This window comes from Chionomys nivalis, chromosome 5 (assembly GCF_950005125.1).
Source record: "Chionomys nivalis chromosome 5, mChiNiv1.1, whole genome shotgun sequence".
In the NCBI taxonomy this organism is placed as follows: Eukaryota; Metazoa; Chordata; class Mammalia; order Rodentia; family Cricetidae; genus Chionomys; species Chionomys nivalis.
Window position 1 is genome coordinate 75,880,436 of NC_080090.1, and position 12,746 is coordinate 75,893,181.

Genomic DNA, 12,746 nt, shown 5'->3' on the forward strand with positions numbered 1-12,746 from the left:
ATCTTAATAAATCATCAGAAATTAAAATAGATGTAGAAACAGGGCAGCTCTTTTGGGTTTATTAAAATTCCATCTCACAGACTTACAAACATGCTTTCAAGCATTTGTTACTAAAATCAAAATGATACACCTTCTGTAATAAAGGCTATACCTATTTTCTTCACTAGCGACTGCAGACTTTGCTCTCCGACTCAAACGTGGAACTTGACTACCCGAAGCTTGTGTGCTGCCTGGTTCCAGTTTGAGGAATGTGTCTCCGTTTTTCTTTCAGAAAGTCTAGTGTGAAGTAGAAAAACTGGAATTCAAGTCATATTTTGTTGTTTACCTGTCTGCCCCGACTTTGTGGGAAAACCACTTAGGTATTCCGCTGCATCCTTTTGGTTACATAGGAAGCTGAATCCATTTGTAGCTGAAGTCATGTTTTTGTTCTTACAAATCGGGGCAGTTTAAAAACCTGCGCGAGTAAAGATGGGTTTCTGAGGAATTCACAAATGAAGCTGTTCAGGCAAACTGCACCTCCCCACTCTCATTTCCAGCTCTAGCCCCACACCCACACCCCTTAATTTAAGCAGATGAACATCTGTTAAACTCTAAGCCTGCTCAACTAGGAATGATTCATGAAGAAATCCTGATTCCTTTACAGTCTGAAACTACAAATGATCCGGGTACATCAGAACTGCAAGATCTTGGGTTTCCCTTTGTTTCTCACTATCACTCAGATCTGGGCTGTGCCCTGCAGGAGATGCCCTTCAGATCTCCTGGGGAATGACCCTGCAACGTCACAGCTTGCTGCAGTCATGCACTGAAAGATCAAAAATGCAGCACCATTTAAAACACCGGTTTTTAATAGGTACTTTCTCCTTCTTCCTCCCTGACCAGAGTGCATTCCCTTAAGGAATTCCAAGATGCCTGAGCGAACAGCAGGGAGTCACAGCACTTAGCTCCGCAACCCCGTTTCAGGTTTCTCTTGTTATTTATGCCCTTCCCGGAAAATAGGTGGAGTGGCTGAGTGGGGCGGGCAGGGCTCTCCCCGTGCCGGCTGCCGTTCATAGGTGTCCGGGTGCATCTTAAAGATCGTGAAAAATAGATGAGTTGCAAAGGTGGGGTTCACAAAAAAAAGAGGGGGGAAGGTATGGTCTTAAGGTAAAGTCACGAACTCAGGGCCCCTGCACAGCGGTGGCCACCCGAGCGACCGAGCAGCGTTCCCGCTCCGTCCCCGCCCTCCGCCTCCCCGCTTGTGTGCGCACGAGGCTGCCACACCTACGTCATCAGCGCCCTGGCTTCCAGACCCTTCGGCTGCTGCCGTGACTGCGGCAGGCCCGCGCGGCCCCGTCCTCGTGCCGTCTGTAACGAGCCAATCCGCGCCCTCTAAAGGCGGGGCCGACGCCTCCAGGTCCCGCTCCTGCGCCGCAGCCCGCTTTAAAAGGCCGCGGCGCGCGCCCGGCTGCAAACAGCTGCGGTGGCTTCGGGCGTCTGAGCATGCAAAGTGCCATGTTCCTGGCTGTCCAGCACGACTGTGTACCCATGGACAAGAGCGCAGGCAACGGCCCCAAAGTGGAGGAGAAGCGCGAGAAAATGAAGCGAACGCTGTGAGTATGCCCTCTCTCCTAAGCTGGTCCCTGCCTGGCTTTGCGGCTAGGGACCGACCTTCCTTCTATCTCGGCTTTGACTTGAGCTAACTCGCCTCTGCAGAGAAAGGGGGGAAAGAAAGAAGGAAAAGTTAGCCTGCTCGATTTCGTGCTTTTTCTGTGTGAGCTTAGAGAGTTTAAGACTGGGGGAAGTTGTCGTGAAGGAGGCGGTAGATGGGCTGAGAAGGCGCGGGTTAGTTTTTTGTTCTGCATTTAACGTGACCCAAGAAACCTGCAACTGAATAGGGTCCGCGGCGCCCATACATTACATTGTGAGTTCTGAGCTGTTTACACAGGTGCTGGGTAATGTTTGGGATGATTCTGAATTTATTCGCTTTAGATGAGATTTTTAAATCATAAAGTAGGTCTCACCCAGTCACGACTGTGGAATGAGTAATTTGCTCTGCAGTGTCTGCTGCGGAGAAGCACTGTGGGCGGTCGCGGAGGGGAGCTCCGGAATCCACCTCTCTCTTGCTCTCTCTCACACACACACACACACACACCCCTACACTATGCACTGCCAGTGTCGTGGTACACACACACACACACACACACAGAGAGAGAGAGAGAGAGAGAGAGAGAACCCTCCCTTTATGCACCGTCTGTGTCGTGATGTAGACACTCCTGTCTCGAGCTCAGAAAGAGAAGGCACAGCAGCTGCTCAAGACATTTCCACTGCTGTTCTCAATCGTAAAACTGCCACCCAATTGTAGTTAACCATGTTGAAAAAGCGCTGCCTTTTTTTGTAGGTCAGAAATAATTTGTGAAAATGTTCTAGCTATGTTCTGTAGCCCCATCCTGCTTGTAAAACTCATTATAGTCAGGCGAATGGGTGAAATTATGTTCGATAAAGAGGTGCTGGGTTTAACGCTCCAAGGACGAGATGGCTTGTTCTTGCCTGTCTGCTTTGTAGCTACTGGGTGACTGACCTTAGGCTGCTGCAGCTGGTCATTATTTTACTATTCAAGAATTGCCGCTTGAAGTAATTTTGGTTTTTCTCTCCTTTTTCCTTTTCTAGCTTAAAGGATTGGAAGACTCGTTTGAGCTACTTCTTGCAAAATTCCTCCACTCCTGGGAAACCCAAAACTGGCAAGAAAAGCAAACAGCAAACGTTTATCAAGTAAGTTGCAAGTCCTGTGGTTGTAGAGATGAATCATCTAGCCAGCCAACAGGAAAGGGGAACTGTCATGGGCGCTGTAGCTCACAGTCGGAACTTCTCTTTCAGGCCTTCTCCCGAGGAAGCGCTGCTCTGGGCAGAAGCATTTGATGAACTGCTGGCCAGCAAATGTAAGTTGACCTTTTTGAATTTGACCTCTTACCAGTATCCCAAGAGCCTAGGAATGTGTCCATGCCACAGAGTAGCCCGCAGGAAGTACGTGAGGCACTACCACCACTCACTGCATAAAATCCATTTTTATTTCTCCAGTTTAATCATGGAAAAACATGAGGTATTCACTTTAGCTGGGGAAGAAAAATTAGCTTAAGCATTAAAATGACAGTTACTCATGGGTAGGTTGAGTAACCTTTTCCGATTGCATCGAATATTTTCAAAAGCCCTGGTTCCCAGAGAACTTATGGATAGCTGTCCTATAAATATTTATTTTGCATTGACAGTGAAGTTCAGTATATTTTTGTTGCAGAATAGAAACTTTAGTATTCTGCCTGCTGGCGTCTCAGGGCTCTACAGAGCTTAAATTGTGAGCATGACAGGTTTGAGTGAAATCTAGAGAACTGGTCAACGTGCTATTTGGTCACTCAATTTACATGCTACATGTTTTCTTGTGCTTTCAGATGGGCTGGCAGCATTCAGGGCGTTTTTAAAATCTGAGTTCTGTGAAGAAAATATTGAATTCTGGTTGGCTTGTGAAGACTTCAAAAAAACCAAGTCACCCCAAAAACTGTCCTCAAAAGCAAGGAAAATATATACCGACTTCATAGAAAAGGAAGCTCCCAAAGAGGTAAGAAACCAAGTTATTCATGCCAGCATAAATTAGACATCTTCAACACGGAAGTGAAACACAAGAATTGAATACCCCAGCTAAAGTGCAAGCCAATAGAGTCATGTGTGACTCTCCACCCCAGCTGTCCTAACATTAAAGTTTCTCCAAAATTGACAGTTCTAACTGATCACATATTACATCTTTTGTGTTTTATTATTAAACATCGATTTGTAATGTTGAATACCAAATAAATCAAGTTTTGTTTTTTCTTTTCCAGATAAACATAGACTTTCAAACAAAAACTCTGATTGCCCAGAATATCCAAGAGGCTACCAGTGGCTGCTTTACAACAGCCCAGAAGAGGGTATACAGTTTGATGGAGAACAATTCTTATCCTCGCTTCCTGGAGTCAGAATTCTACCAAGACTTGTGTAAAAAGCCACAGATTGCCACGGAGCCCCATGCTACATGAGACAAGGAACCCCCAGCAGAGGACATTTCATTCTGTCTCCCAAGAGGAAAGGCCGTGACCTGCCAAAAGACTGACCTTGAATTCAGCCTGGGTGTTAGGAAACATCACCCAGAACTATTGATTCAAAGTTGGGTAGTGAATCAGGAAGCAGCACCCTAGGACGGGCTCTGTGAGAACAGCTTCCCTTGCTGTGTGAAGAACAGAGGGAGGGAACAGTGTTCTGAATGTGCTGTTCCTCACTGGGAAAAGCAAGGATCTGAGGTGAAAGAGACAATGGAAGATTGTTGGTCCGAACATTTAAAATCAATAGGTCTGGGATTATGTGGCCTTAGCTAGCTGGCTGTCCATCTTTTCCCTTAAACGAGTCCATTGTTACCACATCGTGGTTTTACTTCTAGTTTTACTATTTCAGTACTAAGTAACGTTAAAATGTTTACTGTGTGCAAAGGTGTTGAAGTCCAAGGACTGTAGATGGCTAGTCCTATTGTGTCATGTATCACTGAAACTGAAACGTGTGTTTGTGTTGTTAAACCGTGTGTGAGAGACGAATGTGTGCCATTCTGTAGAACACCGGTGTCTGTTATGAGTGCCAAAAACTGTCTTGCAGGCAGCTACACTTTGAAGTGGTTTTTGAATACTTTTAATAAATTTATTTTGATAAATAATGTCATTGAACACTTGGAAGTCCAGATGTGATTGTGTTGTGTTTGATTTCAGTAGTTGGAAACATGTCAGATATACAAGAACAGCTTTCTAGTAAAGAGATATGATTATTGTACCATTCCCTGAGTGCTGACAGCCCTTAAAAGTGAGAAATGGTTGCTTCAAGGAAGATAAACCTATAGACGTTATGTAGTCTTAAGAAAAGCACATCTATATCCCTATGACCACTCATTGTGAAAGTCAAACTTGTTATTTAATAAAATAAAAAGAAAGAAAGAACATTGACCTGTGTGTTAAGAAACAGTTCAAAACGAGTAATAAGAGAACATGGTGGAAAGAAACATGGAAATTATGTACATGACCAAGCATCCTACGAGAAGAAGGAAGTTCATGTAAATATATGAACTTGGGCCTGCCTGTTTTATCTTTGGTTCCAGACACCTACACAGGGCTGGCATGGGCAAGACACATACCTAATCATTGTTTCTTTATCATTGTGTTGGGCCAGTATGAAAATCTCAAAATTGTTCTGCATCTCCTGCCTTCATTTGGCTAAGAATTCATTAGATAATGCTGAAGAAAGCAAGTCTTTTGCTTAGACTTAGGTGCGGGCATGTGTTCTAGCTGAGGATGCTCTTCTCTTCTGGCTAGTGGAATTCCCTTCCCTTTGTGAGGCAAATTTGCAATCTCTGGGGGTGGGGGCATTAGTAAATGGGAGAACAGGGGTCACCCTCAGCTTTGCAGTTGGAAGATCTGAGCCCAAGTAATGGCATGCCATAGCTTTATGACCCTAAGAATACCCATTTTCCACCGTGGTTCCCCACTGGAAACTTCTGCTTATCTCCCCGATATCTGTACATAAGGAGTACTTCAGAAATGTGGAACCTTAAGGATAATGGCCCACAGTATTTCAAATGTTGTTTCTTTGTGACTAGTTAACATCATTAACCAGATGTCTGAAACAAGCACAGGTCCAGGAGGGGGCAAGTGCTCATTGGTGAAGCACCAGTAGCCAGAATGACTAAAGGATGCAGACTGGATACTGATTGCATGAGTGAGAAACGGTTGATGCTGTGATGGAAACGTGGCACAGATGTGTCGGGTCTGTGTAGCTCTTCATCCAGAAAGGCTTTAGCTAGCAAGGAAATACACATTGCCACCAAGTCCCATTTAAATCACTTCATGTCCAGCTTCTCGGTTTCCTCTCTGATGCTACCATGACTGCAATTAACCCACCTCCCTCTGCTCACTGTCTCCCACACCTAATATATTCCCTTCTTAACTCTTGGGATCCTTTCAACACAGAAACCTGATCTTGTCTCCTGTGGTTTTTAACCTCTGACAGCTCTCCTAAACATTTGGATGAAAGCACCATCCTTAAGACAGCCTAGACCTGCAGGGCTGACTCCCTCTTGCCTTCCAACCTTGTACACAGTTCCCTGCACCAGCCACGCCGGCCTTCTTCCATTTTCGTGAAGATGCTATGCCCCCCAGTCCCGGGGAACCTTTCCACCTAATAGTTCCTCTCTACACAGTGTAATTTTAGCTCCCGCTCACCACTCTTTTACCAAAAGTGCAATTGCCACTTCCCCAGGGAAGTGGACTCTGACCTCCTTTACCTAGACCACGTCCCTTTTTAGCTCTCGTCACAGCACCAGGTTCTATAATTTAGGGCTCTTACTAGAGGTATTGCTAATTACTTTTCATAATTATTTGATAATTTTATCTTCTGCAGTTAGACTGTGAAGAGCACAAGTGAAGATCCTGTGCTTTTCCTCCCCTACTTTCTGCTGATTCCCAGCAATTGGTTTATACAATGTGAGCAGAATGGACGGATGGATGGATGGATGGATGGGTGGATGGATGGATGGATGGATGGATGGATGAATGGTAGAAGAACCTGTATGGAAATTAGTAAGATTAAAAAATATCTACCAATGCACAGAAAGATAAAGACAAAATTTACTGGGGTTTTTTGGTTGTAGTTATTGTTTTGTTTTATTTGTTTAAAGAAGAGATCACATTATGATCCCCAGGCTGGTCGTAAGTCCTAGGCTCAGATGATTCTCCTATCTCAGCTTCCAAAGTAAGTGGGACTACAGGCACATTCCACTGTACCCAGCTTTGTGAAAGAACAAGATTTGGAAAGCCCACTGGCTCAAATGGCTATAAATATTTTCAGAACTTTTTCTTTGGACAATCAATCAATAAATATTTTTAACTAGCCATGTTCTCTGTGCATTTGACCTTTGGTAGAAAGAAAAGCCAGTAACAAAAATAAATAATAAATAAATCAAAAATTTGGACTTGCCGAGCTTCTGAAAGCCTGAACTCTAAGGAGATGGTATTTTCCATGTCCTCGTGTATGGAACAAACTGAAACAGATTTGAGATTAGCGACCACATGCCTCCACAAATAAGTATAACTTACTGTTCCAGTTTCCCACAGTTCAAACACTTGGACCCACTGTCCGTTTGTTTTGGTAATTTTTCATTGTGTATTTTAGTGCCAAAGATGTTTCAAAATACAGTCATTTCACACAGCCACACTGAAACAAATAGAACGTCGTTTTTACGTGTCATGTGAGCATAGTGAGGCAACTAGTGACTTTCAATGAAATCACCCAAAATTTCATGGGGAAGACTTTTGGGGTGTGTCTGATCATAGTATAGGATGATTTGGGGCTGGAGAGTGAGAGGAGACAAAGGTGGTGAACTTACATTAAGAGGCAGTCACATACAAAAACACTCAGCAGTAGAAGAGAGGGTGCCCAAACTGGCCTTGCCCTGTAGTCAGGTTGATGAATATCTTAAATATCACTATAGAACCTTCATCTAACAAGTAATGGAAACAGAGGCTGAGACCCACAGGTGAGCACTGGACTGAGCTCCCAAAGTCCAGTTGAAGAGTGGGAGGAATGAGAATATGAGCAAAGAGGTCAAGACCATGGGGACACTCACTGAAAGAGTTTACCTGAGCTAATGGGAGCTCACCAGCTCTAGCCAGACAGGGAAGGAACCAGCATAGGTCCAAACTAGACCTTCTGAATGTAGGTGACAGTCACATGACTGGGGCAGACTGCGGGGCCATTGGCAGTGGCACCAGGATTTATCCCCACTGTTTGTACTGACTTTTGGGGAGCACATTCTCTTTAGATGGATATCTTGTTCAGCCTAGATATAATAATGAGGGCCTTGGACCTTCCCCAAAGCAATGTGTCTTCCCTTCTCTGAGGAATGGCGGGGCAAGGTGTGGGGAATGGGAACTGGGATTGGTATGTTGATATGTAAAAATGAAAAAAATACAGTTTGTTTTCTTTTTAAAAAATAAAACAAAATAAATCATTAAAAATAGAAAACAAAAACACTGTGAATCTGATCAACGTGGAGGTGAGACCTGCCCTGTACCAAGCACCATTTTTCTAAATTATCTCGAAATCACAGCTGAGCTGTAGAGAGCATCACCGGTATGGGAAGGTAGACTTTGGCAGGTCTGGCACAGTTGCCGTTTGACGGATGCCACCCTTTTTGTCAACGGCAGTCAGCTGGGTTTTCTGTGATTGTTGATAATTCTTGGCTAAGGAGCAGCTTGGAGTTATTCAATGTGATAACCTAGGAAGTTCTTCTGTGACTTGCAGGACAAAAGAGCAAGTCTAAGGCCACAACAAGAAACAGAGGTCTGGCATTAGCCATCCTGAACCAACCCATCACTGCCAACACCCAATGTTAAGGGTAGGGTGCAGGGTGGGAGTAGAAATGTAATAGAGGGGGTGGAGGGCCACCAGTACTAATGGCTAAGACTTTATCATGAGAACACTGGACACTGAGCTCAGCTAAAATGTATGGAAATAACCAGACGGAAATACGAAGATTGAAAGTATGGAAGCTGGGAAGTCAATTAAGAGATTCGAGTATTAGGTCGGATATGAAATGCTACTTGTCTACACGTGTACAAAAACAAATTCCATTTAGCTTATAGTAAGTTATACATTTATCTATTATGGTCAAAGCAACTTAGTCACAAGGCAGCTGATGAACAGACGTACTCCCTTTTCTCCTAGTGGCACCTATTAAGTAACTGATGAACATAAAAATCAAAATATAGGAAGAGGGGAAGAAAAAAGAGAAAGAAAGGATGGAAGGAAGGAAAACAGAAATAAACAAAGAAAAAGTAAGATGGGGACATTTTTGTTTAAATAATGTGAAGGATTTTATAAATACAGAGAGGATAATATTCAGGAGGGAAAAATCATCGAAACAAGGAATGGCAGGATTACATCTTTATTGTATGGCAATTTGGAAGGCGGGTATACATATTGGAAATTTGCTGTTGATTTTAGTTTTGGCGAATATTTTTGAAGGGTTTTTGAATATAGAAAATGTAGAAGTGTAGAACACATGACCCTCAGTTGTGTAAAACGGATCAAAAGCAGACCTCAAACACTGCATTTCATTTCCATTTTTTAAATTTTTATACATTTTAAAAAAATTTATACATTTTAATTAAAATAACGCTTCTATCCTTCACTTTCATCTCTCCCTGCTCTCCCAGGTAGCCTGCCTCCAACTTTTCCCATGCACCCCACCTAACTCCTAAGTTGATATTCTCTTTTTCTTTGGTTATTATTATTGTTACATACATTTATATGTATGAAGAAACCTATAAATACAGTCTGATGAGTCTAGTTTTGTTTCTTAGGTATATATGGTTTCAGGACTGACCGCTTTGTATTAAATACATTGTAAGGAGGGGCGTCCTTGGGATAGGCTAATTCTCCCTCTCCCAGCAGGCATCAGATGTCTGTAGTTCCTTGCCTAGGGATGGAACCTGTGAAATGTTTCTCCTTTCATGTATTTTGATATATCCATTGTCCCAGTTTGTTCATGCAGCCATTTCTAGGGAAAACTATTGAACTTTAGACTTTCTGTTATTCTGGCTCTTACAATCTTCCTGACCCCTTTTCCAAGATGTTCCCTGAGCCATAGATGCAGAACTGGGATGTGGGATGTACCCACTGGGACTGGGCTTCTCACGATCCATTGATTTCTGTGTGTGTTCAGTTGCAGCTTTCTGTGACGGTCTTCATTTGCTATGAAGAGTAGCTCTTCTGGTGAAGGGTGTTAGCTACTATCCATGGTTATAAGGATAAGACTTAGAATATAGTAAGGAATTAGAGGCTGTTCTAATAAAGTGGTGGTAGTAGATTCTTGTCTAAGGCCTATGACATCACTAGCCTGGGAATTTTGTTAGGTTTATCATACCAGGTGTAATTTCCCTCCTATTGAATGAACCCCAAGTCCAATTAGACAACTATAATTTACCATCAGTTTGTAAGGGCCACTTACTACAGCTTTATAGACATCTCTCCGTGCTGGTGACCATTGTGGTTCATAGGTATTGCCACAGGGTTAGACTATTAATTCCTTCCTGCCCTTGGTGGCTTGCATAGTAGTTTCTGAAACTGTGGAAGCTAGGCCGCAAAAAGCAGGCTTTCAAATTACATTTTATTTTCTTTAAACTAGGCTGCATAAGCCAATAGCCCATGAGTTCTTGATCATGGTGTTTCAGCTTTACCAGCTCTTCCTCCTCAATAGCCTAGACACCTCTTTCTCCTCTTACCGTGTTAGCCACTTCTCATCACTGGAATAAAATATTTGAGGAAAACAGCTGTGCTAAACGGTTTTCTGTCAACTTAACACACACTAAAGTCATTTGTGAGGAGGGAACCTCAATTAAGAAAATGCCTCCATAAGATTGGGTAATAGGTAGGCTTGTAAGACATTTTCTTAATTAGTGATTGGTGAGGGAGGACCCAGACCATTATGAGTAGTCCCACCTCTATGCTGGACGTCCTGGATTCTATAAGAAAGCAGACTGAACAAGTCATTTTGAACACACTAGTAAACAGGACTCTCCCACGGCCTCTGCATCGGCTCCTGCCCTCAGGTTCCCAGCCTGTTTTGAGTTTCTGTCCTGACTTCCTTCAGTGATGGACTATGATGTGGAAGTGTAAGCCAAATAAACTTGCTTTTTGGATCATGGTGTTTTGTTTTTGCCACAGCAATAGGAACCCTAACTAAGATAACAACTTAAAAAAAGAAATATAAGATGTCTTCCTCTTCTTCTTTTCTGAGACAGGATTTATCTGTGTACCAGCCCTGACCGTCCTGGAACTCGTTTTGTAGAACAGGCTGGCCTCAAACTCACAGAGATAGCCTTCCTCTCCTGGAATTAAAGGTATATACTACCACAGCCCAGCGAAAAATGTATTCTTATCAAGTTTTCAGAGGTACAGTGTCTGATTTGATGATTTCATTGTTTATATTCCCCATAGCAAGGTATGACAGAAGAACAAGATGAAAGGGAGCTTTTCAAACCATGACAGTCAGCAGATGAGACAAGAAGGGATCAGTTAAAAAAGTAAGAGCTTATCACGGCCAAAAACAAACAAACAAAAAAACAAATAAATAAATAAGAAAGTCAAGACTGAGATTAACAATCATGTTACTTTGAAGGTATAAAGTAATGGAAGCTCATTGTGAATGACAGGGATTTGTCAGGTAGATTAGATTCAGATTTGATGATAAACAATCAGCGAAACAGGTACACTGACCTAATGAATAAAGAGAAGACATAATTAATATGTTCCGACAGCCTGCAGATGGCTTAGTTAGGGTTTCTATTGCTGTGAAAAGACACCATGACCACGACAACTCTTAAAGGAAAATATTTAATGAGGTGGCCCACAGTTCAGAGGTTCATTCCATTATCATTATGGCAGGATGCATGGAGGCATGCATGGCGCTGGAGAAGGAGCTGAGAGTTCTTACATCCTGATCCACAGGAAGTGAACTGACTCACTGTGTGAGTGTGACTTGAGCACATAGTGAGAGACCTCAAAACCCACCCAGATAGTGACATATTTCCCCCAACAAGGCCATACCTACTCCAACAAAACCACACCTATAAAGTTATGGACTCAATTACATCCAAACTACCACAGCAGGAGATATCTACTTAAAAGAGAACTTGCTACTTTACTCCAGAATTTTTTAGAGACAAAGAATGTGAAAGCTACAGTTTGATTCCATCATATCTGGACTACAATAGCTTGTTCTCTCTATTCTTTCCTCCCCGTACCCTCCCTCATTCCTTTATAGTACATAAAGTACCTGGTATATGTGCATCAACAAAATATTTATAAATTCATTGATTCAGTCAGGGCTTTTCATGATCTGGACACCTCTCAGGATCCCATCTGTTATGTAGATCTAAGTCCAACTTCAGCAAATGAGTCTTGGAGGGACATCTTATGTCCAAACAGAACTCTTAGCATAACCGTGTGCTTACTCCACATTTTCAGTCTTACCTCATGCTCAGTAAACCCAGATCCTCCACCATGCTTCCAATCAGTTCCTCAGAATACTGCTTTTTATTTTATTTTTTATTGATTTTATTGAACTATATGTTTTCTCCACTCTCTTCTCTGCCTCTCCCCTCTCCTTGGTCCCCAAGCTCTCAATTTACTCAGGAGATCTTGTTTTTTTCTACTTCCCATGTAGATTAGATTCATGTATGTCTCTCTTAAGCTTCTCTTTGTTGTCTAGATTCTCTGGGATTGTGAACTATAGACTGGTTTGTTGTTTTGTTGTTGTTGTTGTTGTTGTTTGCTTTATGTCTAAAAACCACTTATTTATGCAATGAAGAAATTATGCAATGCAATTTCTACACAGCAGAAAAAAATGATATCTTGGAATTTGTGGGCAAATGGATGGATCTAGAAAACATCATATTGAATGATGTAACCCAGACCCAGAAAAACAAATATCATATGTACTCACTCATAAGTGGCTTTTAGACAGAATACTGCTTGAATACTGATTTGCTGTATTGATCACCCTTTGGCACAGACCCTCATGGACGGTGGCTCTCATAAAAATGGACAGCAATCATTGGAATATAAAAGTCAAGACTTAAAGTCCTACTTCTTTCTAGTGTTTTCAATTTGTTTCCAGTTCCAGAGATTCATAATTGCTGAATGTT

At 42.5% G+C, this 12,746-nt stretch overlaps 1 protein-coding gene across 1 annotated transcript; it reads left to right on the forward strand.

Moving 5' to 3' along the window:
• The first annotated feature begins 1,432 nt into the window (after positions 1 to 1,432).
• Rgs2 (regulator of G protein signaling 2) lies at positions 1,433 to 4,965 on the forward strand. Its single transcript, XM_057770004.1, has 5 exons — positions 1,433 to 1,589; positions 2,647 to 2,748; positions 2,854 to 2,915; positions 3,420 to 3,586; positions 3,846 to 4,965. Exons 1-5 carry the CDS (start codon positions 1,480 to 1,482, stop codon positions 4,038 to 4,040), a joined length of 636 nt encoding a protein of 211 aa, XP_057625987.1. The 5' UTR covers positions 1,433 to 1,479; the 3' UTR covers positions 4,041 to 4,965.
• Positions 4,966 to 12,746: the final 7,781 nt, after the last annotated feature.

What these genes read in the sequence shown, in the direction of transcription:
- Rgs2 (XM_057770004.1), top strand. Translation starts at nt 1,480, where the DNA reads ATGCAAAGTGCCATGTTCCTGGCTGTCCAGCACGACTGTGTACCCATG. An exon ending in AAACAGCAAACGTTTATCAA is followed by an intron (nt 2,749 to 2,853) that starts GTAAGTTGCAAG and finishes CTTCTCTTTCAG; the next exon opens with GCCTTCTCCCGAGGAAGCGC. An exon ending in AAAAGGAAGCTCCCAAAGAG is followed by an intron (nt 3,587 to 3,845) that starts GTAAGAAACCAA and finishes TTTCTTTTCCAG; the next exon opens with ATAAACATAGACTTTCAAAC.